The 27,163-nt window shown below is 45.9% G+C and overlaps 1 protein-coding gene across 1 annotated transcript in view; it reads left to right on the forward strand.

The window, feature by feature from the left end:
• The window catches only part of si:ch211-246m6.5 (von Willebrand factor D and EGF domain-containing protein), a 45,710-nt gene that overhangs the window by 16,231 nt on the left and 2,316 nt on the right, over positions 1-27,163 (forward strand). The window contains exons 12-33 of the mRNA XM_014150096.3: positions 130-332; positions 606-1,065; positions 1,193-1,471; positions 1,725-1,980; positions 3,061-3,197; positions 4,384-4,548; positions 5,322-5,426; positions 6,524-6,638; positions 8,277-8,542; positions 9,307-9,526; positions 11,977-12,114; positions 14,028-14,309; positions 16,138-16,314; positions 19,372-20,346; positions 21,005-21,100; positions 21,547-21,642; positions 22,287-22,382; positions 24,582-24,677; positions 24,931-25,026; positions 25,664-25,759; positions 26,381-26,476; positions 26,896-26,991. Of these exons, the coding sequence (XP_014005571.3) occupies positions 130-332; positions 606-1,065; positions 1,193-1,471; positions 1,725-1,980; positions 3,061-3,197; positions 4,384-4,548; positions 5,322-5,426; positions 6,524-6,638; positions 8,277-8,542; positions 9,307-9,526; positions 11,977-12,114; positions 14,028-14,309; positions 16,138-16,314; positions 19,372-20,346; positions 21,005-21,100; positions 21,547-21,642; positions 22,287-22,382; positions 24,582-24,677; positions 24,931-25,026; positions 25,664-25,759; positions 26,381-26,476; positions 26,896-26,991 (4,546 nt within the window). The remainder of the gene's footprint in view (positions 1-129; positions 333-605; positions 1,066-1,192; positions 1,472-1,724; positions 1,981-3,060; positions 3,198-4,383; positions 4,549-5,321; positions 5,427-6,523; positions 6,639-8,276; positions 8,543-9,306; positions 9,527-11,976; positions 12,115-14,027; positions 14,310-16,137; positions 16,315-19,371; positions 20,347-21,004; positions 21,101-21,546; positions 21,643-22,286; positions 22,383-24,581; positions 24,678-24,930; positions 25,027-25,663; positions 25,760-26,380; positions 26,477-26,895; positions 26,992-27,163) is intronic.

Genomic DNA, 27,163 nt, shown 5'->3' on the forward strand with positions numbered 1-27,163 from the left:
TATGCAGTTTGCATTAAGATCTGTTAGAATTGGCTTCTGGGTGTAATAAAGGTTAACTCTTACTTTTATAATATATAATAATAAATGCCATTGAGCAGACGTTTTTATCCCTTTTTATTCCTTTTGTAGTTGATCTTTCCATCTGGGGCCTTTGTAAGGGCGGACATCAGTGATTGGGGGATGAGCCTGTCAATCAGAGCTCCCAGTGTGGACTACAGCAGTACCACGGGACTCTGTGGGACGTTCGACCGGAACGGTCACAATGACTTCCATGGACCTGATGGGAACACCTTTGGGAGCACTGAACAAGAACGCTTTGTGGAGGAATGGAGGTAACTATTAATGATTCTATATAGATCTGAGAGGGGTCCCCTGAGCTTGTAACTGTTCAGTGTACATTCCCCCACCCCTTTCCTTTTGGTCATTTAGTTTGTAAGTGAATTGTTGTTCCGTAATAACCTTGGGTTACCTTTTCTATTTTAGCTGGCATGAGAAAAGAAAGCCTTTATCAAATCCTGTGTTATCCCCAAGGCTTACTCTAATTCAGAGTCTGATGAGATAGCTCGTTGTCTGATCCTTATCACTCTGTTTCTTCTTTGTGTCAGGCTAGCCGCAGGGGAGAGCTTATTTGACACCATGCCCCCTGTAATGGAGGTGGAGGAACTACGGCCTTTCTGTCGGTGTCAGGAGGGCTACAGCATGTCTCTGCATTTCACCACGGGCCACACCGGCGATAGCCACTATAACTTTAACCCCTCGTCACCCCAGCACCAGGCCCAGTGCCAGTCTCACGACAACGTGGATTACACCTCTGTCTTCCCCTGGGTGGACACTACGTCTGAGTATATTAGGAGCTCTGAGCCAGAACAAAGTGACCACCAGGGAGTGTCCATCCTGAACGGCCCAGCTCTGCCTATGGAGATACACAAACAGCCGAGTTCCCAGATGGTGGACTATGGTGGGTTTGTGGACCACGGTGATAAGAGTGAGAGAGAGATTGACAGGGAGCTCAGAAGAGACTTCCTGGTTGCCGTAGACGACAACAGGCCCAAGACAAAGAGACAGGTGTCCATCCTTTGGATTTTTTCTTCAATTTTTGTTTTTCTTGTTGTATAGTGTCCTTGAATTTATTTGAATGGCCCTTTATTGTTATTATTGTCATCATTGCTATTATTACTGTTGTCATTATTAGGCGCTGTATGAGTTCCAGCCCATCTTCACCTCTCAGTCCCTGAGTCAAGAGGACCTGGAGAGCTTAGCATATTTCTTCCCTGAGGACCACCACCTGTCTGCAGAGCGACCAGTGGCCCAGCCTGTGTGGCCCACCCCGAGTGGGCTTACCTCGGTCAAGGCCCTGGAGGTGTGCCAGCTAGCCCTGGGGAACTCCACGGTGGGAACAGTGTGTAGAGGGCTGCTGGGCCGGAGGCTGGATGAGGCAGTGGACCTGTGCATCCTGGACCTTCAGCTCAAGGTATTTCTGTTTATGTCTGCGTCTGAAATTTCGCCCTATTCCTTATATAGTTCACTACTTTTGATCAGAGCTCATAGGGCTAGGAAATATGGTGTCATTTCAGACACTACCGTTGTTGATTTTGTAACTTTTTAGTATAGGTCTTGTCTGCCCTTTTGTTAAGCCAATTGTACAGTATGCTCATGGATTTCAGTTTACATTGACTGCAATGTGAGTGCAGTTAAACTTGAACTTCTTGAACTTGATGTTGTAGGATGACCTGGCCTGGGAGGAGGCTCTGGTGCACTACCTGGAGAACGAGTGTGAGAGGAGGCTATTGGAGAACCGGACCCAGAGGGTCCTGGAGCTGGGGGAGTCCAGGGCTGGGATGGAGGGAGTTGAGGGGATCATTGGGACGGTACTCACCGCACTGCGCTGCCCCAACTTCTGCAACGGGAATGGCCAGTGCACTGAGTGGGGTTGTCAATGCTATCCTGGCCACAGCTTCTACGACTGCAGTCTGGCTATCAGTGAGTATTCACTTGCAAGCTGCTCAGAGATTGGGCATAATTTGGCGTCAAAAGATCTTATCTTAAAATTGGATTTCATCAGTTTATTGGTCATTTTGTTGTTAAGTCTGCAACATTAGTCTCTGCACTCTCAAGTTATTTTTAATACTGGATACAGTAAGTAATCCTAATCCACATCCACAAAGGTCCATATAATTATAATCTAAAAGACAGAACTGGCCCTAGATCAGTACTCCTATTCTGGTATGTTTTGTGAACACAGACCCTGATTGAGAGATGGGGATAGTAGGATGCTGTTTATCACCAGGTAGAGGTCCGGGCATCCATACGTGACCTCTCTCTGTGTGTTGTGTGATTTATAGTAGCTGATCTGGGATCAGGGTCCTAGGGGAATATGGCAGGGCGCGCCAATAAATCCAGCTAATAGCTCAACTGATCACAGGCGAGCATCAAATCTCCCCCAAGGGCCATAGCACAGATCAAGGAGGGGACATTGAAGGGGAATTGTCTCCTCTTTTGTGTTGATTGTTTGTTGTTATGCTGTGGGGATAGCATCTTACCTTATTCAAGCAAATGCCACCGACTTCAAGAGTTTAATATCACTTATGATTTTCTGTAGAAAGTAGAATCAAACTAGAATCAAAGGAGGCAGACATACTAGTACAGTACTTTATGCAGACAGAGTCAAAGTGACTCTTTCCAAATGTTAAACTCATTCTGGCAGGTATTATAAAACAGTATGCCGCTTCATGACAATGTACATGAACATGACCTCCCAATTCTATGACTTTGTGTCTGGCTGGTGATGTATTTATTGCGACCGTCTCTGTGAATTTACTAACTGTGTTGTAGTCAAGGAGAACGTGCCATTTTGTCACATCATATGTAATGTATACATGAGTGCCCTTGAATTGGTGAATCTTCCATTTTGGTTTGTCAGCGAGTGGGCTTGTATTGCACTAGACTTGCATATTGAGTCTTTCTATTTGGAGCTTCCTCACTTAAACATATACCACTCCGTCTTTCCTGAACTCTGATGATCTATCTCTCTTCTCTCATCCCTTTCTCCTCTATCCTCAGGTCAGCCCGTGGAGTTGACAGACCTGGAGAACGGTGGTCTGTGTGACATCAGAGCGTTCAACTGTCGCAGCATCCGGGTCTTCGGCCTCGGCTTCATCGACTCTCCCAACCTGGGCTGCCACCTCACACGACTGATGGTGAGAGAAATAACTCAGACAATCATCACGGTCATACAAGGACATACCCCAAAGTGTTGCTGTATTAAACAGAGTGGGGAACACAGAAAAAGCAATTCAGCAAAACTATGGGGCTCTAGATTCCCTTTTCCTATCATAGGAGGGGGGCTCATTGCTGTAGGCCTTATAATCATCCCTCAGACAGACTGGTAAACTGCTAGTTTACAACAGGACTCCAATGTCAGCTATGTGAATAGGCAGAAGGTGGTGGGAGAATGGGTCTGTCTAACCAACCCAGTATCACAGATTATTGTGAAATAGACATAAATTGCTTATTGGACTGTATATTTGTTTGTGAGCAGTTTACGATTTTGTATAGAGTGCATTTCAATCACAGGTAAAGACAGTAGGTTACTTACGACAGAAATGATAGGAGGGAGGTTGGTCAGGGAGGATGGGTTGGCATATAACATGAACATCTTGCAACCAAAAGGTTGTGTGTTCAAATCTGATCACAGATAACTTACCATTTTCGCTAGTTAGCTACTTTGCAACTACTTACTACTTTTTAGCTACTTTGCCACTACTTAGCATGTTAGCTAACCCTTCCCCTAACCTTAACCCTTGATCCTAACTCCTAAATGTAACCTGTTAACTACTTAGCTAGCATGCTAACTAACCTTAACCCCTAAACCCTTAACCCCTAGCCTAGCTAACATTAGCCACCTAGCTAGACTACCTAACATTAGCCACAAAAAATGGAATTTGTGTAATGTACACCAATGCGTTATGAAGAAAGAAAATCATGTAATACACACAAAATGCGGTGTGATGAAAATTGTGCAATACTCTTTTTTTTTGTGTGTGTAAAAACTTTTCCGTGTGCCTGTCACGAATTTCGAATAAGTCATTTGTGTCTATTTCACAATAATCTATCTATCTATCTATCTATCTATCTATCTATCTATCTATCTATCTATCTATCTATCTATCTATCTATCTATCTATCTATCTATCTATCTATCTATCTATCTATCTATCTATCTATCTATCTATCTATCTATCTATCTATCTATCTATCTATCTATCTATCTATCTATCTATCTATCTATCTATCTATCTATCTATCTATCTATCTATCTATCTATCTATCTATCTATCTATCTATCTATCTATCTATCTATCTATCTATCTATCTATCCTCTAGTACCTGAATGGTGAGCGGGTTCCGAGAGAGAAGCAGAGAACCAGAGCTACCTTCCTGAGCTCCAAGGCTTTAGACTGTTCCGTCCCCTCGCTGAACAGCATGATGACTATCAACACTGTAGACTTTATGGTGGATGACAAACCCTATGCTCGCTGGGAAGTCAAGGTAAAATTATGTACGGTATTTCCCGTCTGGTAAAGTTATATCAATAAAGTGAATTAATTTCATCATTCATTTTACTAAAGCACATGGAAAGTCACCTCATTCCCGTGCAAGAAACTGTGATTATGGCTCACTTTTTCAAAGTCAACTTGAAGTCTTCCGCTTTGCCCTATTCATGACCTTCTCCTTGCCTGGTATATAGCCTATATATCATGTTCCAGCATGTCCCTGAGTGGTTTGGGATCGCTGTTTGTTTACTGCCGTATTAGAAGACATTAGCATAAATCTCAATGTAGGAGACAGAGCCGTGGGGCCTCTCTCCTCACCCCCAAGGTTAGCCCAAAGTCAGGTCTGTCTGCTGAAGTGGATTATGTGAGCCTGGGTAAGTGGGCTTAGAAGATGAGCCCAATATTACCTACCTTAGCCCTGGCTCTGCCATTAATCTACAAGGTTTAGGGGAGTTTGAGTCACCCGTCCCTTAGGAGTGTGAGGTATATTTGTATTGGGTGCTGTGAAAATGTCTAAGTGTGCATAAGCATGAATTTCAAATCCTATATCAAATTGTTTTTTGTTGTTGTTTTTTTTTACAGTATGTGACCTTCAAACTTCTGAAATCATATTAAATGATTTACTTAGCTAAACCACCAAACCATTTGACCTTTCAAACCAAGCTCAAGCCACGGAAGCCCTCATATTTGAAATGAATGTCTTGAACTGGTTAGCACTAGAGTGTGTTGAGTATTGGTTGGTTACAGTGTTGTTCCTTCCTATCTCAGGTGACCAATGACGGCTCTCAGTACAGTGAGCCTAAGTTACTAACAATCTACGATGGTGTGTGCCAGGTGTGTGAACCAACCCACTCCGGACTCTGTAAGTTAAAGGTAACTACTATACACCACACAAACCCGCACACACATGCGTGCACGACCACACACACATACGCACACACACACACACACACACACACACACACACACACACATTCATATTTCCCCTAAAAGACACCATGTATCTCCTCAAAAACCATGCAGTATTAGGAAAACTCTTCACCACTGAGAAAGACTTACGATATTCATATAACGAGAAGTGAAAACCAGGCTGTCTCGTAATGTCTGCAGGGTAGTTGTTGTTGAACATGTTGTGCATCATGTTTAGTGAAGTGTTGTTGTACATCTTTACTCTTGGGTTGACTGTACAGTGGAAACCAAGCTCTGGAATACCGGTTGTCTCTAGGATGACTAAAACAGACACGACATCACTTTCAGAGCTCCCTAAGTCCAAGGATGTTTGTTCTACACCACAGATGTTATGAATGTTCTCCCCACACACCATACAGTACGCACGCACGCACACACACACACACACACACACACACACACACACACACACACACACACACACACACACACACACACACACACACACACACACACACACACACACACACACACACACACACACACACACATTGGAACGCAAGCACACACACACACACACACACACACAGGGGACTACTGTAGCTGCTCCTGCCAATTATGTTTTAATCAAATTGAGTTACATTCGGAAGAGATGGATTTGTTAGTGTTTGTTTTCTGTTCATTTCCTGCTCTGATTTTCTTCTATGGTCTCCAGAGAGAGGCTCAGACATGTCCTAGTGCTAAAAATTGAGAAGATCATATTGCATGACAATTTATTAAAAAAAATGTTGCTTCATAAATTTGTACAAGTTCATCTCTGTCACACACTCTTCCTTGAACCTTTTGATTCCTATTTATCATCTCAGTAAATGTAGTAACAGTGAATGTCTTTCTTTCTCTCTCTCTCTCTCTCTCTCTCTCTCTCTCTCTCTCTCTCTCCCTCTTTCACCTTTCTCTCTCACACATGTCTCTGTCTCGCTCTCGCTCTTTCACCTTTCTCTCTCTCTCTTTCTCTCTCTCACCTTTCTCTCTCTCTCTCTCTTTCTCTCTGTCTCTGTCAGGAGAGGACATGTAATATAGATGGAATGTGTTTCGCTAAAGGAGACTCCAATCCTGCCAGCCCCTGCCTCCTCTGTAATCCAAACACATCCAAATTCACATGGTCCGTAAATGAAGGTAAATCAAATCCGTTAATTGGAAATGACTGCTGAATATTGTGGAACACAATATGCTTGAAAAGTCTCAAACTACACACTGATACAACAGACTGCAAACAGCTATGGTGATCGTGATCGGCATGTAGGTTTGAAAAAGGATCAACATGTTGTCAATCGGAGAATATCAATTGCATATCCTTGATTCCTTGCGTCCTCTCTCCTCCTTTTCAAAAACCATTCGATGAAAAGGTCAGATTTCCCTCCCCTCTGATCTTCTCATCCAATGGGTTTTGAGAAGGAGGCGAGGGGAGAGGACGCGAAGGATCAAAGAAATGCAATTCAGATTCTCGGCAAAGACTCAAGTGGTAGGTGACCGCCTTGAGGAATGAGAGAAGGAAACGATAGATAGCGGTGCTCTTGCCACGGTCATTCATTTTCACTTGGAGGGAGGCTGTCACGCTGGTATAGAGAGGAGAGACAATCTCTTTCTCCCTTTTCTCTCCTTCCTTCTCTCTCTCCCTTTTCTCCCCCCTCTTTCTACACCTCCTCAGGTATATTTACAGTCTGCCTGCCGGCTTGCAGCACACCCACCCACCCAGGGCTACAGATGCTTCCTATATCTTTGCGCTGCATGGTTCACTTCATTAACACCGTCTAATAGGAATTAATAGTGGACAGTCAGACAAGATTGATCATGATTGGCACAGGGTACATTTGATGGAGTGGAGAACTTTGGACTTTTATGACTTTTATGAGTCAGATGATGTGATTCTCTTTTAGTTGAGTTATAGGTCAGGAAGTTTCACTTATGGGCTTTGAACAGATTTCCCTTTGAAGGTTATATTGTTGTATTATACTTGCAAACACACCCATGCACAGGCACAAACACACACACCCACGCACAAGAACACACACACAAATGAGAAAATAGTCTCTTAGTAGGCCTTGAACAGGCCCTGTCTTTATCTCTTCTCAGGGGCTATGTGTTTCTGAAGCAGCCTGTCCCTGTGTTACTGTCTATGTCATTAGGTCTCAGCTCTGAGGAAGATGCCTGGTCCCATTAGCTGTGTCATCAGTCTCTGTCCCAGTGTTAGATCAAAGGAGAGCAGGCCATCTGCAGGGGCTCTGTTTCTATACCTGTCAGGACCTGTCTAACTGCACTCTGCAACAGAGGAGCCTGTCTTCACATGTCTCTGTGTCCCTGTAGAGAGACTGTACCCCTCCTTCTCCCTCCCACCCTTCACCCTCTTCCTCTCCCTCCCGCCATCCCAACCCTCTCTCTCCCTCTATCTCCCTCCCTTTCCCCTCCCTCCCTCCCTCCCTCCCTCCCTCCCTCCCTCCCTCCCTCCCTCCCTCCCTCCCTCCCTCCCTCCCTCCCTCCCTCCCTCCCTCCCTCCCTCCCTCCCTCCCACCCCTGACACTAACATGTTGTGACAGCCTTTTGGGGCTTCACAGTGTGAGTGATGCTGTCTGTAGTAGACTACAGTACACCAGTTCCCCCTCAATTTCCCTGTGTGCTCGGAACTACCCTCTCAAACAGCTGGAGTACAATAATGAATACCGTCTGTCAACCACAGTGGATAAAAAGAGAATAATTTTTACTGGTCTATCTTTCTCTCTGTCTCTCTCTCTCTCTCCCTCTCCCCCCTACACCCAGTCAACCAGCCCCCCAACCTGCACCAGCCTCAGGGGGGCCTCAGCACCTTCGCGGGGGAGAACTTTGTGTTCCAGTTCACGGCGGCGGACCCCGAGGGCTCGGCGCTCCTCTTCCTCCTGGAACAGGGCCCTCCCGACGCCAGCCTCTCCCCCGCCGGCCTCCTCATCTGGAAAGTCCATCCAGTGGAGACACAGGGGAAGTCTCGGCAGAGCTTCGAGTTCACGCTGTCCGATGAGTGCAATGCCCAGAGCAGCTACACCGTTGAGGTGAGAGAAGGGGGGGGGGGGGTTGAGGGAGGGAGTGGCTTGTAAACAGTTTATTCCTCCCTCATTCCCTCCCTCCCTTGGTGGGTGGTGCACCAAAGTTTAGCCCCCAAAGCCTGAAAACAGACCTCAGTCAACATATGAATTCATCCCGGATGTGTTTCTCTCCACACCATAGCTCCACACATGCTTATCCTCTGTTGACGTGATGTCTGTCTGCTTAGAGCTGGAGAGGACACTGGTTGCCATGGGGTGCGTGTGACAACAAGTTGACAACCCAGGGTTTTGTCATTCCCAGGCTCATGCCCATAGTTGGTCATGTGGTAATCTGAACAGTTCACCCCAAAGCTGTGAGGCAACTAAAGTATCTGCAGCTTACCCTGCGAGCCCAGGTCTGGCTTGGCACGGACAGCAATAAAGAAGACATTGATATGATGCTGATAATCACCCTCAACTCCCATGGTGTAAAACAGTAATACAAGGATCTCTTTCCGTGATTATAAGAGAGCTGGAAGCAGATCGTGGTTTTCTGTCTGAGGGTATTGTTGAGTCAGAGTGGGAAATCATCTCTTTATTAGCAGTGAGAAGAGTTGAGGATCGAGGGAAAGTGAAAATAGCCATACGCTGTGATTTAAGCAGACCATATGAAGCTATTCTGTTCCTATAACAGGCTGAGTATGATGACATTTAATTGGCTATGTTGAAAGCTATGTATGTAACAGCTGTTTGTCTGTCCTTCTGTCTATCCGTCTGTCTTTTCTCTTCAGGTGGCTGTGAGACCTTGTGGGTGCTTGAACGGCGGGACGTGCGTGACCAACGTGGCCTTCCCGGCGGGCAGCGGCGAGTACCTGTGTGCGTGTCCCCGGGGGGTAGGAGGGGTCCTGTGTCAGGAGGACATCGACCCGTGTCTGTCGGCTCCTTGCGGTGCCGGGGTGTGTGCCGGTACTGCTGATGGCTTCCTCTGTGAATGCCCTGCAGGCCTGAGAGGTAAGGGCTACAGGAACACACGCGCACGCGCACATACTCAACGACAGGTAAACCCAGAGCTGTGTATTGACACTGTCAGAGATCTGATACATTTCCCCCTCCCCGTTCACCACTAGCGGCAACGAAGAGCCCAGAGTCTTAGTGGTGTATGCACTGTGTTCATAACCCCTGCTGAAAACGCGGATCTGTGCTGCCGTGGGTTAACAAACAGTGGCGGGCTAGTTCCAAACATCCTGATCACTCCCTCTAGGCTGCGTGTGTAACTAGTAAGTGTCGAAAGGTCAGGGGTGAGGTGAGGTGGGGGTCGGGATTAGCTAAGAGCTGGAAACGGTGACGTGCGTTGAGGTCTGACGGCGTGTAGGCACTTTCTATTGAGCCCCCCTGGTCCCCGTCACTCACTCACACATGCACACACACTCATAAAGCGGATTTTTGCTACGGTGTTTATCGGTATGACACGAGCACAAAGATAACCATCAAACAACCACAACCAACCATCAAACAACATCAGGTAGGCGGCTTAACCCTTAGACACACGTTCACAGGCCATAATAAGTTGTGCCCCTCTCAACTACTGCTCTGCACAAACATGCGACTTTCAGCACCACGGAGAGCAACCCAAATGCCAGCGAAAAGGCCTACTTGTGACAGCGCTACAAACGCAACATGCCTAGTAGTCAGCACTACCGATTGAGAGATATTCTGTCCTCACACAATAGACATGCAATGTAATAATAGTAGACGGCACTACTGTAAATAAATACTTGCACTTGTAAACGAAGTCCATCCGCTTGTACTTCTGGGTAAAGACATCAGTGATGGAACTGTAACGCTCGTCCCTGTTGGCCGTCGGTTTTAAAAGTCGGTCTCGGTGCGATGGGGATGATGGCAATGGTCTTAAGACATTGGTTGCACCCGTGGGAGATCTGGCTTTGTATCCCGCAGGATACAATAGCTCTCATGTGAACATTGATATTGTCCATTATGTTATAGCCCCCTCTCTCCTCTGATCGACTGTTTACTATGAGTTTTCGCATTCTGCCAGGCCCAGTTCATTGCATCTCTGTTTGAATCGCTCCTAGAAACTATCAAAGTTTTGTCGCTGCCCTTCCGATGCTGTCATTGTGATTGTGATACTGGTAAAGCAGAAACCCATATACATCACTTTGTTCTGCAGAACACGGAAGAAACAATTTTGCATAGAAAATTCCATCATAGGCTATGAGTAAAAAGCGAACGATTGGGCAGTCTCTAAATGGGTGGCTAACTGTTTAATCGTTCCACATAGTTGGCCCTGGGCCTGTTTGATGAGCTGGCGCTCTCATCGTTGGCAGGAAATGCCGACTCCTACCTAGGTAGCATGACGTAGCATTATTTAAGTAGGTCTTTCAAAATCTCTCGGTTCTCTTTTTGTGCATCCTGAACATCTCCGTTGTTCATTCATTGCCAAATGTTTTAAGAACTATCTGGCTTTGGACATGAGACACAGATCCCTCATGCTTGTTGAGTGCTATGTGCAAGCTGTTCAAGTCGCAGTAACCGGCTCTTGTCTACACGCGGTCGCCGGTGAAGAAGCAGGCAGGGGAAGTAGTAGAGTCGGCTGTTAGCAGCGCAGCCACAGAGTCAGTCTTTCCGTTGATACGGCTCATATTGGAATTGTGTTATTTTCTGTGTTGGTCGTCCATCCCTTATCACCCGCTGTTTCGCTAGAAAATGTAACTTTGAAAACTGTTTCAGATGCAATATGTTAGCCATCCTGATCAGGTTACTTTATCTAGCTGTAAAACGAACGTAACTGGCAGATGACGTGTAACGTCCACAGCCGGGAGCTGGCTGTCCTCCTGCCTATCCCATAACTTTTTTTCACGGCATTATGCATGGGTATTTATTATTTGAGTGCAGTGAAGATGAATGGGACATATTGACACTTGAAAGGCAGCGAAGCTCTCTGCCTGCCTTTTGGCGTCCGTTAGCTGGCAGTATAAGGTAGAAACATGCATGCACAAGTCATGTCAGTGTCTTGCTTTGAGTTTGGAGTTTGGCCTACTTGTGTCTTTTGTAGCAGATCACCGCAAGTTTGGAAAGTGCTAGTTCAGAAATCGATTTTATCATGCAGAAAAAAATGAAGATGACAAAATTATTATTGATAAAATGTATATTTATTTATTTTTCATTGTAGTTCTTTTTTCATTCATTGTGCCTACCCTGACCGCACATCACTGGCTGAAAATACATGAACTCTCTGTTGTTGTATTGGGCTTCCTTGGCTCTATGTCTCTGAGCTTGGCTCAGACCTTGGCTTTTTGTCTCTTTGTCTGTGAGCTTGGCTCAGACCTTGGCTTTCTGTCTTTATGGGTGTAAGGGCTACCTGTTGTAGTAATGGACTTTGGATGTCTGGCTTTGTGTCGTCTGTTGTAATAATGTCTGTCTGTCTCTGGGACTCTGTGTAGGCGCTACCTGTCAGGAAGATGTGAATGAGTGTGAGAGGACACCCTGCTTGCCTGGAGTCCAGTGCTTCAACAGCTTCGGCTCCTACAGGTGTGGAGGCTGTCCCCACGGCATGCTGAGAGATGGGACCACCTGCACAAGTAGGCATGGTCAATCAATCAAATGTATTTATCAACACTTTTTACATCAACAGGTAGGCATGGTCAATCAAATCACTAGTGCTACTGCACTACTGTATCAATTAGCCAATTCACTTCCATAGAAACAGACTGTGGGCCTTGTTTATCAATGTAGAAAAGGGATTGATTTGATATGAATATAAGAAATGTTACAAAGACGTTCCAGAGGTACTTGCAACTTTCTCCCACCTGTAATATGGAAGTGGATGGAAACGTAAAGCTGCATGCACCTGTAACTGTGGGAAGACCAGACAGTCACTATTATCTTTGACAAGACAAACAGAAACAATGTGACCTTCCAGCTCAGCATTCCACAATTCCCATATCTGGATATCATTACTCACACAATAATGGGAATAATTGCCACTGCACTTTGAACCGCTCACATGATAACCAACAGGGATGCATGTCCAATGGAAACTAGAGGGCAGGTGATGGCTCGCCCCTTCTCTCCCCCCTCCCCCTTCCCCTCCATAAATCATTTTTTGTGTGTTTTAATTTCTTCGTTTTTGGTGGGGGGGGGGGGTGTATCGGGGTTGAGCTGAGTTAATTGGTGAAGCACTTCTCTGAGGAAGAGCAGAGCAGAGTGTATCCTGACACCTGGCCCCAGGCTCAGAGTGCTGCCGCAGCACCTCAGGTGTGACAGCTAACTGACAAAGGCCATTAGTGTGGGAACCTGGAAGGGTGCAGAGGAGGAAGCAGTGAGTAGGGCTGGGAGGAAGGTGCATGGCTGAATACAGTGATGAGGTAAGGGGCCTGGCTAGCAGCAGAGAGATGGAAGAGGAGCATGACCTGGTGGAATGCAGAGTGATCTATCGCCTGGACCACAGAGCTGAGGCGAGGCAAGGTAATGTACGGTGAGGTGTGGGGCCTGGGTGAGCAGGGAGCACAGAGCATGGCCTGGTTGAATACAGAGTGATCAACAGTACTGCCTGAGCCTAAAGCTGAGATGAGGAGAAGTGAGGGGGGAGAGCATGGAAGGAGCATGGCCTAGTTGAATACAGAGTGATCTACCACCTGGCCGCAGGGCGAGGGGAACAGGGCGAGGGGAACAGGGCGAGGGGAACAGGGCTAAGGGGAGCAGTGGCGAGGGGAACAGGGCTAGGGGGAGCAGGGGCGAAGCTGGGGAACCATCCATAAGACACACATACAAATGCACCTAGAGGGAAATCCAATTTTCATTCAGCAGACGTTTGTTTCTGTAGTCCAGGGTAAACCACTTGAACTCTGCAGGAGTGCAGGCACGCACGTACACACACGCACTTGCACACGCGCACACAAACACACACACACACTTAGTCACCATTTAGCTACTGAAAAGCCATGCCATGTTTCCACCAACATCCCTCTTTTCTTTTCCAAGCATCTTAGCCTTTCTCTCTACCTGATCTTTTTCTCCCTCTGAGCGATGAGTTTCGACTGAGTGGTCCTCTGCTTTGTTTATTATAGTGCCATGCTGCCTCGGCAGGAGTTACACTGCCAGGTTTATTTCACTTGCCATTGCTCCACTCTGCCGTCATCAATCACACAGTCTCTCTCTCTCTCTCCTCCTGCTCTGCTTTTCTTTCTCTTTTTAAAACATTTTTTTTTACACAAATCTGCTGCTCGCAGATCTATTGTGGAGCTGTGATTTCTGGCGGTGTAGGTGTGGGATGAAAAACTGTGGACCAACATTCTTGAATAGAGTGTGAGAAGTTTCTATGAAATGTTTAATAAAAACAGTATTGGTTGTGTGACAGCATAGGACAAATGTTTGGCTCTGAACCTGAAGTGTCCTCTATCTATCTCTCTCCCAGCATCATAAAAGCACTGAGGTGTTACGAAGCCCACCTCTTACTCTCTCCATGTGTCCACATCTGTCTCTAACACAACAGCAGCTGTACGGTCAAACCCCATTGTCCCCAGCATTGGACCCACCACTGTCCCTACCACCACCACCACCACCACTACCACCACCACCACCACCTCTAAGCTCTCACCCAACAACAGACCAGACCAAGACAATCCACCCAGGATGGACACTGGCAGACCTGGAATCCCACCGACCAATCAGCCTGGACTCCCACAAACCAACATGCCTGGACTTCCAGAGACCAACAGGGCGCCTGTCAAGGCCCCAGCTGTACATACGCCGTCTAAGAATGGACAAAGAACTGGCAAGTACCCTGAGTATACCAAACATTAGGAACACCTTCTTAATATTGAGTTGCACTCCCCCCCTCCCCTTTTGCCCACAGAACAGCCTCAATTCGTCGGGACATGGACTCTACAAGGTGTCGAAAGCGTTTCACAGGGATGCTGGCCCATGTCGACTCCAATGCTTCCGACATTTGTCAAGTTGGCTGGAAGTTTTTTTTGGGTGGTGGACCATTCGTGATACAAACGGGAAACTGTTGAGCGTGAAAAATCCAGCAGCATTGCAGTTCTTGACACAAACTGGTGCGCCTGGCACCTACTACCATACCCCGTATTTCCCAAAAGCCCCTGGCTGATACTCTTCAGATCGCCTACAAAAGGCTGTTTAACACCAGGGTTCGTATAATAGTCCATCAGGGGTGTCACATTACTCCGTGACTGAGTACCTCATTGGCATTGGCAGCTATAGCCAGCCCAGTTAGCGGCCTTGCAAAATTGCCTGTCGTCATCATCACACTAAAGGGCTGGAGATGGGATTGAAAGGCACACAGCGAAATATGTCATCTCCTGTCGACCCTGTCGTTCCGATAAAACCACCCGTTGTCTGAGTGGATTCTGCTGCCCTAGTCGAAAATGAGACAAAATTCACAGGCGATAAGCCTTAATACGTGGAGTCATAACGCTGATAAATCACTTCTTAATAAAAGACAGATGGTCCATTCTTTTTCCTATTTTGTCACCGTGAAGATGGAACGCTTTATTAGACTGAGAGGGAGAAGAAACGCTGTGTCGCACGCGAGTAGGAAAAAGAGAAGGGTTGTCGGTGTCACGTTTCAAAGCTTCTAACTGCACTGCAATGACAGTCATACGTTCTCAGTCTGCTCTCTCCCATAGATCCGTCACAGAATAGAGATATGCTGAGAAATGTGCAATACCAACATAATACAGCATAGTCTAGCCATAATACACTTTTGATGATGTGGTGGTTTGATGTTGTGCCTGTGCAAGGTGCGAAACAAAGGACAAGGACAAAGTTATGGGTCAAACTTGACAGAATCCATCTAAAAGTGCCAATGATACCAGCAGTTTTAGTTCTAAAGTACATAGCTTTGTTTAAGACTAATAGGGCGATTGGCATTTTCATCACTCTTCTTTGTGGGTGTGGGTGAGAGGGGAGCCCAGGAGGGGAGTGAAGGCCTATGGGTAGAGGGAAGCTGATGCAGCTGGATTGGGGGTGAGGGCAGGTCTGGAGGTGAAGACGGGACACAGTCGGGGTCTCACACACACACATCTCTCTCTCTCGCTCACTCCAAGGGGTTTCTGACCTTGATGGCGTATCAATCAATTACTCTGAGACGTTCATCCTGAAGCACCGTAATGAGCCTCCTGCCATCAAAACACAAAGTCCCAGCTAAGAGTTTCTCCACAGCCCTAATTTAGTTATAAAGTACCTTTATATAATTGGTCTTCCCAGACTTTGCATTTTAATCAAAGACATTTGAGCAATTAGCAACTGTAGCAGCTTTGGATTTAACTGCGAGTTCTGCCACATAAAATCTGTCAGGCGGTGTTGAATATATCACCCTGGTAGGCAACTGTACGTCGGTGGTTTTTGTGAGCTGTTCACATCTATGGGGCTGTACTTATTTGAATTATGACTAATCATGAAATATGCAAACGAAGACAGCATGGTGTGGCCGATGCAGAGGCATTGACAGCTGATTACAGCATCCCACTGAGCATAAACAAAGGGTGAACATCACTGTTCATGTGAAGTCTAGGGGGAAGGGAATGAATTGATAAATATGTACATGTCCTGGGGCTGATAACAGTGATTATGTGTTCCAGGCTTAGGGCTATCATCCCATGCAGGGAACAACAACGTGACAGGTACGTGTGCCAGCCGACCGTGCTTCCTGGGGGTCCAGTGCATCGACCGACGTCCACCCTACACGGGCTATGTCTGCGGGCGCTGCCCACCGCCCCTCAATGGCAATGGACGCACCTGCACCAAAACTGCTCGAGGTAAGACTTCGGCTTGAAGTGTTACACCACCTCCCTGGCCATAGTTACTAGCCTGGTCCCAGATCTGTTTGTGCTGTATAGCCAACACCTGTTGTTGCCCTTATGCCAAGGACCATAGGAATTGGCAAGACAAAAACAGATTGTCACGTCCTGACCAGTATAGGGGTTATTTGTGATTGTAGTTTGGTCAGGACGTGGCAGAGGGTATTTGTTTTATGTGGTTCGGGGTGGTGGTTTGTTTAGAAGGGTGTTTGATTTATTATTTCTGGGTTTTGGGTTATGTCCTATGTTTTTGTATTTCTATGTTCTTTCTATGTTAGGTAATTGGGTGCTGGACTCTCAATTGGAGGCAGGTGTTTGTAGTTGCCTTTGATTGAGAGTCCTATAATTAGGGATGTGTTTTGTTTGTTAATTGTGGGTAGTTGTTTTTGCATTGCGTTGGTGTAGCCTGCAAAATTGTTTCCTGTCGTCGTTTCCTTGTTTATTGTTTTTTTGGTGTTCACATTTAATAAATTATAATGTTGAGCACGCAACCCGCTGCGCCTTGCCTTCACGAAGACAGTCGTTACACAGATCTAGCACCAGGCTATCTAAATACGTTAGTCCTTAAAAAGTACATGCACCACACATTGGCTTTTTAGTATTTATTCTACTGTCACTGTTGGAAAACTATTTGAAAACAATCTGATGTAATGTGAAGTGCCTCTGTGCAGTTACATCCCTATTAAACCTGGTCTCAGGGCAATTCGTAAGATTTGGTATGTAAACATGGTTCCTCCATTTAGTGTTGTATATTTAATTATATTAGGTTACATTATGAATGGAAGAGTGGTTGTACAATATCGGACGTATAGCGTCAAACGTCTTACCGGGTCGTACAATAGCATACGAATTGGATGAGTTATCATACATCTTGAAGGACGTATAGTATTATACGTCTTTGTCTGAGACCAGGTTGCTTGTTGCATCCTTACAACCAAGGAGAATTACTTAATTTGTATTAACCCATCCCGCCCTTCAGAGGACACAAAAATATGTTTTTGTTTTTACAGCTTTTTTGTTACATGTACATACATTTTACATATCACACTTTACATATACATATTTACGTTGTTGGTTAGGAGAACAAACGACAAAGGTCAGGGTAATTTATGTAAAAGGTGAACTGAAACAGGTTAGGAGAACTAAGGTTAGGAATAGGGTTAGGGGAAGGGTTAGCTAAAATGCTACAGTTGTCCCCGACACGACTCAAACACACAACCTTTGGATTGCTACCAGATGGTCGCGAAATATGCCCACCCGTCCTTCCCCGCCAACATCCCTACTTTAGTTTCTGTCTAAGGTAACTAGACCAGGGATCATCAACTAGATTAGGCTGCAGGACCATTTTTTTTCTTGAGCGGATGGTCGGGGGGGCCAGAACGTAGACTGCAAATTGACCACAAGAAGTCCAAACAGATATTTAATTTCAAGCCTTGCTTATATTTGTCTCTCTATTATGCGTGGGAATACTTGGGAACATATTTCTTCAATTAAAATCACTTGAAGCTGATTTCCTGGTGTTTTTTTACAGTCTATTATGTCCAGCAATAAAATAATATATATATAAATTAAATTCAACTTTATTATTTTTTTCTCAGAAAACTTACTGGCAAAATTCGGGCTGCCATTTGGGGAACCCTGAACTAGACCATTAGGACATATCATACGTCTTGAAGGTCCATAAAAACACATATAGTATGCTTCATATGGTTCTGAGGCCAAGCTGCCCTATTAATAAGCTCAACATGCTAATCATCATCACGTTTTTTTGTAGATCAATGAAATGTGGAAAGCTTTGCACTCCATCTTCTCCTCTCAGCTTAGTTCTGTTTTATATCCTCCGTATTTGTCCCTTCCTTCTTTGGACTCTCTGTCCCTGTGTGTCTACTGTCCACGTCAACAGCAGGCACTTCCAGATGATAAACTAATGGCAGTGGAATATGCTTTTCTCATGCTTTCATCTTTAATGAGGATGTGAAAAAAGAAAACATATTTATTTAGAGTGAGAGTTAAAGTATTTCCCATCATTAGTCAGTCAAACTATTGAATGGATAGGACCAATGCCAGGTTGTTTGGAAGAGCACAGACTAGTTTACAGTGTTTCAATATTTTTGGGCAGTGTTCATGTGTTTTGTTTCTTTACCCAGCCAGTGTGATGACATTTTTCTTAATTGTACTAAATAAATCATTTTAGTGCATCTCATAATTTGTGCAGCCACCTTTCTAAATCACATAATTGTTTAATACCCAACCCTGTTGTCGTGACTTTCTACACAGTCAGTTCCCTTTCTGTGTGTGTGTGTGTGTTGTTTATAATTCCCTCACTGTGTATGTATCAGATTCCTCTATGAAGTGATTTGGGCATCTTTTGTGAGGTTTCAATACAGGTGATGTTTCCAGTCAGTCTCAGTAGGGGAAAATAAATCAATGAAGTGTTGGGTGGCGTCTCTCAATATGTCATTAAAACTGGTCTCGGGTAACACTTTTTTATTTCATTTCAATTCGAATTTAAATAACTTTATTGTTCCCATGAGTCATCCAATGGTCTTGATTCTGTTCCAACCATGTTCTGTGTCAACATCAGTGTTTATAGCAGATGTTAATTAGATTAGAACAGACATTTACCACGTCTTTGTTTTGTCTTGCACTGTGTCTGATGATGCAATGACATTTTATACTGCTGTAATACGTTTATTTGGAGAGTCCAGCTTGTCTACATTCCAGTTCAATCCTTCCTAACCCTCAACCACAACCCTAACCCTACAACCTTAGAAAAAAGGTGCTATCTAGAATCGAAAAGGTTCTTCAGCTTTCCCCATAGGAGAACCCATTGAAGGACCCTTTTTGGTTCCAGGTAGAACCCTTTTGGTTCCATTCTACCTGGAACTGTAAGGGGTTCTCCTATGGGGACAGGTGAAGAACCCTTTAGGAATCCTTTTTTCTAAGACTATAACCTTATAGGTATAGAGTTTTTTTTTTTTTGTGTCACATCATTATCTCCCCATCTCCCCTCAGGTAACCCTCACCTGACCCAGCAGCAGTTGACAATAGCCAAGAGCAGCAAACCCTACCAACAAAGCAACAGTAAAGTGTCCCAACTCCACCTTCCCGCTTTGCCCACCAGGCACGCAGTCAAACATCTCTCCTCCCTCTCCTCACCAGTCTCCAGGGGAGCCTATCAGAGCCCCCCGCACCTTCCCCTCTCGCCTGCCCGAGGGCCAATCACTGGGTGGAGAGAGCCGGCCACGCCCCTATTTCCTAGACACACCCCTATGTCACCTGAAGGTTCTAACAGCCTCACCATGGGCAGTCATCATGCCATCAGTGCCCTCACTAGGACTCGTGCCAAAACAGGTGCCAATGCCAGCGCTACCTCACTCAAGGTGACAACCAGAGAGTCTGTAGCTGTCGTGCGGAGTGCCACCTCTTCCAAGGTTACTCCTCCATACTCCATCTACCCCAAGGTTACTCCACCCCAATCCAAGGTGACTCCACCCCATTCCTCAACCAACACAGAGTCCAAGCAGACAACCCAAGAGAAGCTCATAAATGTGGTAGTGGTGCCCACCATGACCAAGCCCTGGACCCTCCCTAAAGCTGTGGCCCCGCTGTCCGCAGCCCTCTCCTCCGTTACCTACTCCCTCTCTGAGTCCGAGTTCTCCGCCGACGGAGCACTGACGGGGCCTGGCTCAAACCCCTCTGACCTACCTGACAACGCACAGGAACCCCTGCTCTCCCTCACCCTCACCACCCCTGCCCGGAAGCACCACCACACACACCCCCTTACTCCCCCCCTCCACAGGGCCACGTCTCCCCACCTCCACCGTGGGACCAGGATCAGTAATACTGTGGCAGTGGAGCGGGAGCGGCCTCTGACATGCGCTGACATGCCCTGTTTCCCAGGGGTCCCCTGTGAACCCACCAGGGACGGGGGCTTCCACTGTGGAAGGTGTCCCCTGGGATACACCGGAGAAAGACAAACATGCAAAGGTATTTTTATTTATTTATTTAAAAACAAAAGATTACAGAACAATGTGATTATAAGACAAAAAGGAACATGAGAGGTGCAAAAAATGAAGAGGCTTAAAGGCCTAAAGTCGATCCCTCTTCTTGAGGAAGAGCTACTGCTGAAGAGCTACTGCTTTGAGAAACACTATCTAGTATCACTGTATCACTGCTTGAGAAAGAGCTACTGCTTTGACAAACACTATCTATTATCACTCTATCACTGCTTGAGAAAGAGCTACTGCTTTGAGAAACGCTATCTATTATCACTGTAGCACTGCTTGAGAAAGAGCTACTGCTTTGAGAAACACAATCTATTATCACTGGTCCATTATAGAGGACATTGCTATTTACCGGCTGTATTGAATACCACCTGTGCATCAATCCTTTTCAATGACTGAAAGTGATGCCTTTCTCTAGCCTCTCCAAAAGGCATCCTAATGATGGTCGTTTTTCAAGATGGCTAGCTGAGTGCTCCCTGTACCAGAGCAGCGTGGGTTGGGTTCAGTTGACAGATGTTTATGTACAGATGCTGTAAGTGAGGTTGGAGTTGGAATAGATGGAAGCAGCTTGTAATTGGCCTATGGTGCTGCCTCTGTGTGTTTGTGTGTGTGTGTGTCGCCTGCCTGCCTGTTATTTATAGCTGTGTGCAGGCATGCGTGTGGCAGGAACATGGAGTGTGCCGCTCCCAACACATGCCGCTGTAAACCAGGCTACGCCGGGACCAACTGTCAAACAGGTAAAACGCTCTCTTTCTCTCTCTCTCTCTCCCTTCTCCCCCCCTCTTCTCCCCTCTCACTCTTCTCTTTCTCTCTCTCTCTCTCGCTCTCTCTCTCTCCCTTCTCCCTCCCTCTTCTCCTCTCTCACTCTTTCTCTCTCTCTCTCTCTCGCTCTCTCTCTCTCCCTTCTCCCTACCTCTTCTCCTCTCTCACTCTTTCTCTCTCTCTTGTTCTCTCTCTCCCTCCCTTCTCCCTCCCTCTTCTCCTTTCTCTCTCTCTCGCTCTCTCTCTCTCTCTCTCTCTCTCTCTCTCTCTCTCTCTACCTTCACCCTCCCTCTTCTCCCCTCTCACTCTCTCTCTCTCTTAGCCTCTCAAAATACCACATCATCCTGATATTGTTGTTTTTGATTCCCATGCATTGCTCAATCTTTTGTATCGTTTGATGTCTTTACATTCTTCTCCTCAGCGATCTGTAAACCTGAGTGTAGGAATGGAGGCCAGTGCGTCGCCCCGGGGGTGTGTGAGTGCCCGAAAGGCAACCACGGGGAGACGTGTGAGATAGGTAATTATGCGTCTGCATCCTAAATGGCACATTTGCCCATAGGGATCTGGTCAAAAGTAGTGCGTTATGTATGGAATAGGGTGCCACATCGGACGCGGCCTATCTGTTCTCGTTAGGGCCTATCAGAACTGTCTCTGTGTGCTGTGTCAGACTACAGGCAGGAGCTTGTTGTCACACCGAGAAAGCAAGCTCATCAGTAAAAGACAGAAAGGCACTGCTGAGAGAAGGCCGGTCCATGTCCGGTACTGTACAGTTGGGTGTGTGTGTGTGTGCGTGCAAGTGAGTGCAGACCTAATGAAGCAGTTGTGGGCATTTGATTAGCCCTCCCTCTTTGAGCTGGTCTGAGACATTACTGACAGAGGCCTGAAACACTACTGCCACCTACAGATCAGAGTCAGAGTCCACCCCACCAATGCAATGGAGATGAGGTTAAACCAAGCTGTAGTGAGACACTGGTTCCTAGTCCTGGCTGACTGATGTAGAAATGTGAGGGCAAAGCCTGGCTGCTTATCATCATGAATATTTTCCCATTAACAGTTTATTTGAAGGGTACCTACAGAAGAACTTCATAACACATTCATAACCTATGGCGTAACACATTCATAACCCCATGCATAACACATTCATATCATCACCACCCACAGCTCTGTGCAGTCTGCCCTGTGAGCACGGAGGAACATGCGTGGGACCCGGCACCTGCTCCTGTCCCTACGGCTTTGTGGGCCCCAGATGTGAGACCAGTGAGTTCAACACACATCATCACAAATCATTCATCGTGCAAATTGAATATGCCATCGCTCACACATTGTTCAAATTATGTAGGACCCAACCACATGACTGCTTCTCCACTTACAGAGGGTAGTGTGTACAGGTCAGTACATCACTGGGGCCAAGTTCCTACCATCCAGGACCTAAATTCAGCAAAAAAAGAAACGTCCTCTCACTGTCAACTGCGTTTATTTTCAGCAAACTTAACATGTGTAAATATTTGTATGACCATAACAAGACTCAACAACTGAGACATAAACTGAACAAGTTCCACAGACATGTGACTAACAGAAATGGAATAATGTGTCCCTGAACAAAAGGGGGGTCAAAATCAAAAGTAACAGTCAGTATCTGGTGTGGCCACCAGCTGCATTAAGTACTGCAGTGCATCTCCTCCTCATGGACTGCACCAGATTTACCATTTCTTGCTGTGAGATGTACCCCACTCTTCCACCAAGGCACCTGCAAGTTCCCAGACATTTCTGGGGGGGGGGGGGGGGATGGCCTTAGCACTCACCCTCCAATCCAAAAGGGCCCAGACGTGCTCAATGGGATTGAGATCCGGGCTCTTCGCTGACCATGGCAGAACACTGACATTCCTATCTTGCAGGAAATCACGCACAGAACGAGCAGTATGGCTGGTGGCATTATCATGCTGGAGGGTCATGTCACGATGAGCCTGCAGGAAGGGTACCACATGAGGGAGGAGGATGTCTTCCCTGTAACGCACAGCGTTGAGATTGCCTGCAATGACAACAAGCTCAGTCCGATGATGCTGTGACACACTGCCCCAGACCATGACGTACCCTCCACCTCCAAATCAATCCCGCTCCAGAGTACAGGCCTCAGTGTAACGGTCATTCCTTCGACGATAAATGCGAATCCGACCATCACCTTAATTGCCTACCGTCTGTAAGCTGTTAGTGTCTTCACGACCCTTCCACAGGTGCATGTTCATTAATTGTTTATGGTTCATTGAACAAGCATTGGAAACAGTTTTTAAACCCTTTACAATGAAGATCTGTTTAGTTATTTGGATTTTTACGAATTATCTTTGAAAGACAGGTCCTGAAAAAGGGACGTTTCTTTTTTTGCTGAGTTTATATACTAGTCGGTATCAGAAGAAGGCCCAAAAAATGCACGGCAAGCGGTACCAGAGCGCCCAAGTCGAGGTCCAAAAGGCTCCTTAACAGCTTTTACCTTAACTTCTTTGGGCTCAAATCCCGTTAAATCATGTTAGACAATACATGCATTTTTTGTTCGATCAAGTTTATATTTATATCCAAAAACCCAATTTTTACATTGGCGCGTGACGTTCAGAAAATGTTTTCTCCCCATAACTTCCGGTGAATAGGCACATTTAATTTATTTAATTTCATTGAAATGGCCACCCAGACTATTTAAATTGACAGCCCCCCCCCCCTTTGTTTTTACACTGCTGCTACTCGCTGTTTATTATCTATGCATAGTCACTTTACCCCCACCTACATGTACAAATTACCTCAACTAACCTGTACCCCCACACATTGACTCGGTACTGGTACCCCCTGTACATAGCCTCATTATTGTTATTTTATTGTGTTTTGGGTTTTTTAAACGTTTTTTTTTTTTTACTTTTTGGTTAAAGGGCTTGTAAGTAAGCATTTCACAGTAAGATCTACACCTGTTGTGTTCGGCGCATGTGACAAAAAAACATTTGATATGATTTGATACCTTTAATTAGGCTTTGATTCCAAGAGTGGATCTTTGTCAGGTTACTCACGCTGAAATTGGATTGGACTGAATGGCAAACCAATGGTGTTCATGCCAATGCTGTGTCTCTCCTCACCACAGAATTAAGTAGAACTGCATCGCTAGAGTTAGAAAGGTTTAGGACATAAGCCACTCTAGTAATATTGTGACCTTGGAATTATATGATTTTATCTGCCAAAATATGATTCTGAGATAAATAGCTTTAAAGTTCCCGAACCCTCATTGGTTTGAATGTTTTTTTTATCTTGTATTCTTTTTAACTTAACATCAATTGGGGTATACTATATGTAGGTAGAGAACATTTTACAGAACAATGCTATCTATGTCAATAACTCAGTTTTGACAAAAATCCAGATAGAACCTTACGATATAATTATATCTCTGTGTTGCTCACTCTATCCCATCTATCTGTTCCGTAGTGGTGTGTAACCGCCACTGTCACAACGGAGGAGAGTGTGTGTCTCCTGATGAGTGTTCCTGTCTGCCTGGCTGGACCGGACCCTCCTGTGAGACAGGTACTGCTCTGGTCCTGGACAGGGTTTTTTAGTTTATTAGGATCCCCATTAGCTTTTGCTCATGCAGCAGCTACTCTTCCTGGTGTGTCCTGTCCTTCCTGTCCTTCCGCTTGCTCTTTGGGGTTCGATGTCTGTTTGCTGTAAAGCGCTGTGCGACAGCTGTAGACGTATGAAGGGCTTTATGAACACGTGATTGATTGGCCAGTTGAATTGTTGGTTGATTGATTGATTGGTTGAAGTGTCTGTCCTCTAGCTGTGTGCTCCCCTATGTGTCTGAACGGAGGGACTTGTCTTCGTCCGAACACATGTGGCTGTCCCCAGGGCTTCTACGGCGCCCAGTGTCAAAACGGTAAAATACACTCTTCATTTAATTGTTGCACTTAGGAGACACTTTTATCCAACGTGCTTTACAGTAAAGTGGCTGCATACATTTTTAGTATGTGGTCTCTGCGGGAATTGAATCCACAACCTTGGCATTTCTAGCATCACACTCTTACCAGCTGAGCCGCACACACACACAATTCAGTCCGCCCATGTCCTTGTCCACATACTGTCCTGACAACACACAGAGTCATGGGTCCGCTGTGGGAGTTTTAACTTGTGTATTTACTTGTTGGATGAAAGGAAAACTAATCCAATAGATTGACAGGGGTTTAGGTTTGAATTGAAGGAGCCATCAAGGGCTCTGGCAGAGTTCCACTTGTCCAATTATCGAGGGATTTCTCTAAGTAACTGTTTACTGGGGACTCTTTTTGTCCCTCATATATCGTGAAGCCTCAAGGGAGTGATGTCTCCACCTTTTTTGAAATGGTGCATCTCTCTCTCTCTCTCTCTCTCTTTCTCTCTCTCTCTTTATCTCTCTCTCTCTATCTCTCTCTCTCGCTCTCTTTCTCTCTCCCTCTCTCACCACCCATTGCTCCCCACCTCTCTTTATCTCTCTCCTTCTCCATCTCTCCTCTCTCTCTCAACCTCTTGCTGTTTCCCAGCTGTCTGCAGCCCTGCCTGTAAGAATGGGGGCGTATGCATGAGAAACAGCGTCTGCTCCTGCGCCGAGGGATACACCGGATGGCGCTGTGAAAAAAGTGAGTAAAGCCACGCCACCACCTCCTCCACGGCCCGCCCCTTCCACCTCCTCCTCATCCTCCCTCTCCTTTCTTCCTCCTCTACCCCTTCTCCCCTCCTCCCCCTCCTCCTCATCATCATCATCATCATCTATTACCCACCACCATATGTGTGTCAGCCTGACAAAGTGCCCTCAACACAGTGGAGCCAGTTATTCCAGAGCCTTGTTAATGTACAGCATATTGGCGGGTAAATTGAGCCATATGGATGAGGGAAGCATTTGATCGATGCACCCAGTAAGAGGCTCCGCCCGAGGGAGCAGGAACCAACATTTCAGAGCTTCATGTGGAGACTGGGAATAGTCAGATTGATGCTATGGAGTGCTATTGACTAAGAATAGTGCTGCATGCAGGGGGTTTTAATTTAGCTATACATTACCAACTTGCTACTAATGGGTTATTAGTGCCGTGACAGCTTCAGCAGTGTGCTCATTGTAGAACTGTCTGTCCTCTCCACGGTATTGATTACGCCTATCAGGTACAGTAAATGCATGGGTCAGTTGAAAAATTCTCTGCCATGCGAGATACTGTGGATAATTATTCTGGTGAATATGTGAATATGTCCCTCCCTCCCCCATGCAGGTGTATGTGAGCCCATGTGTATGAACGGCGGGCGGTGCGTGGGTCCAGATGTGTGTGACTGTCCATCTGGATGGAGAGGAAAGCGGTGCGATAAACGTAAGTGGGCTCACGTAGGAGTTCCACAGTTGCACCGCTACCTGTTAACAGATGCTTCCACGCTAGCTGTGGAGGCATGTGCACACGGAAACAATTAATCATGGTGTTTGGGATGTGTAGTGGTTCACCGATGGCAGGCTGTGTCATGCCCTCACAAACAAGCATTTAATGGCAGCAGGTAGTCGCATAGAATGTAAACAGCTTGTAAGCCGCTTTATACAAGCTTGTTTACAGCACAATATGAACACAATTACAACATACCAAAGGATTTTCTGGTAACACTCTATTTATATAAATGGTACCTACACAATACATTTAGAACATTCATAAGCCATACATAACTCATTCATAAGCCATACATAACTCATTCATAAGCAGTGGTTTGTGAATTGATTGGTGTTGTGTTTGTCTCTCCCCAGCCACTTGTCTACAGAAGTGTCTGAATGGAGGAGAGTGTGTTGGCCATAACACTTGCCACTGTCCTCCAGGCTGGCAGGGCATGCTATGCCAAGTCCGTAAGTACGCCTATATACGCGAGCCTGCTCGTACACACACACACACACACACACACTTACTTCCTCTCCGAAGAGAGTGGTGTGTTTAGGTTAACTATCTGAAATCATCTGTTAATTGCCTCCCACCAACATAGGTCTCCTGTGGAGAGTGGAACTGTCTCTGTGATAAGTG

Source organism: Salmo salar, chromosome 16 (genome assembly GCF_965601325.2).
Source record: "Salmo salar chromosome 16, fSalSal1, whole genome shotgun sequence".
Classification (NCBI taxonomy): domain Eukaryota; kingdom Metazoa; phylum Chordata; class Actinopteri; order Salmoniformes; family Salmonidae; genus Salmo; species Salmo salar.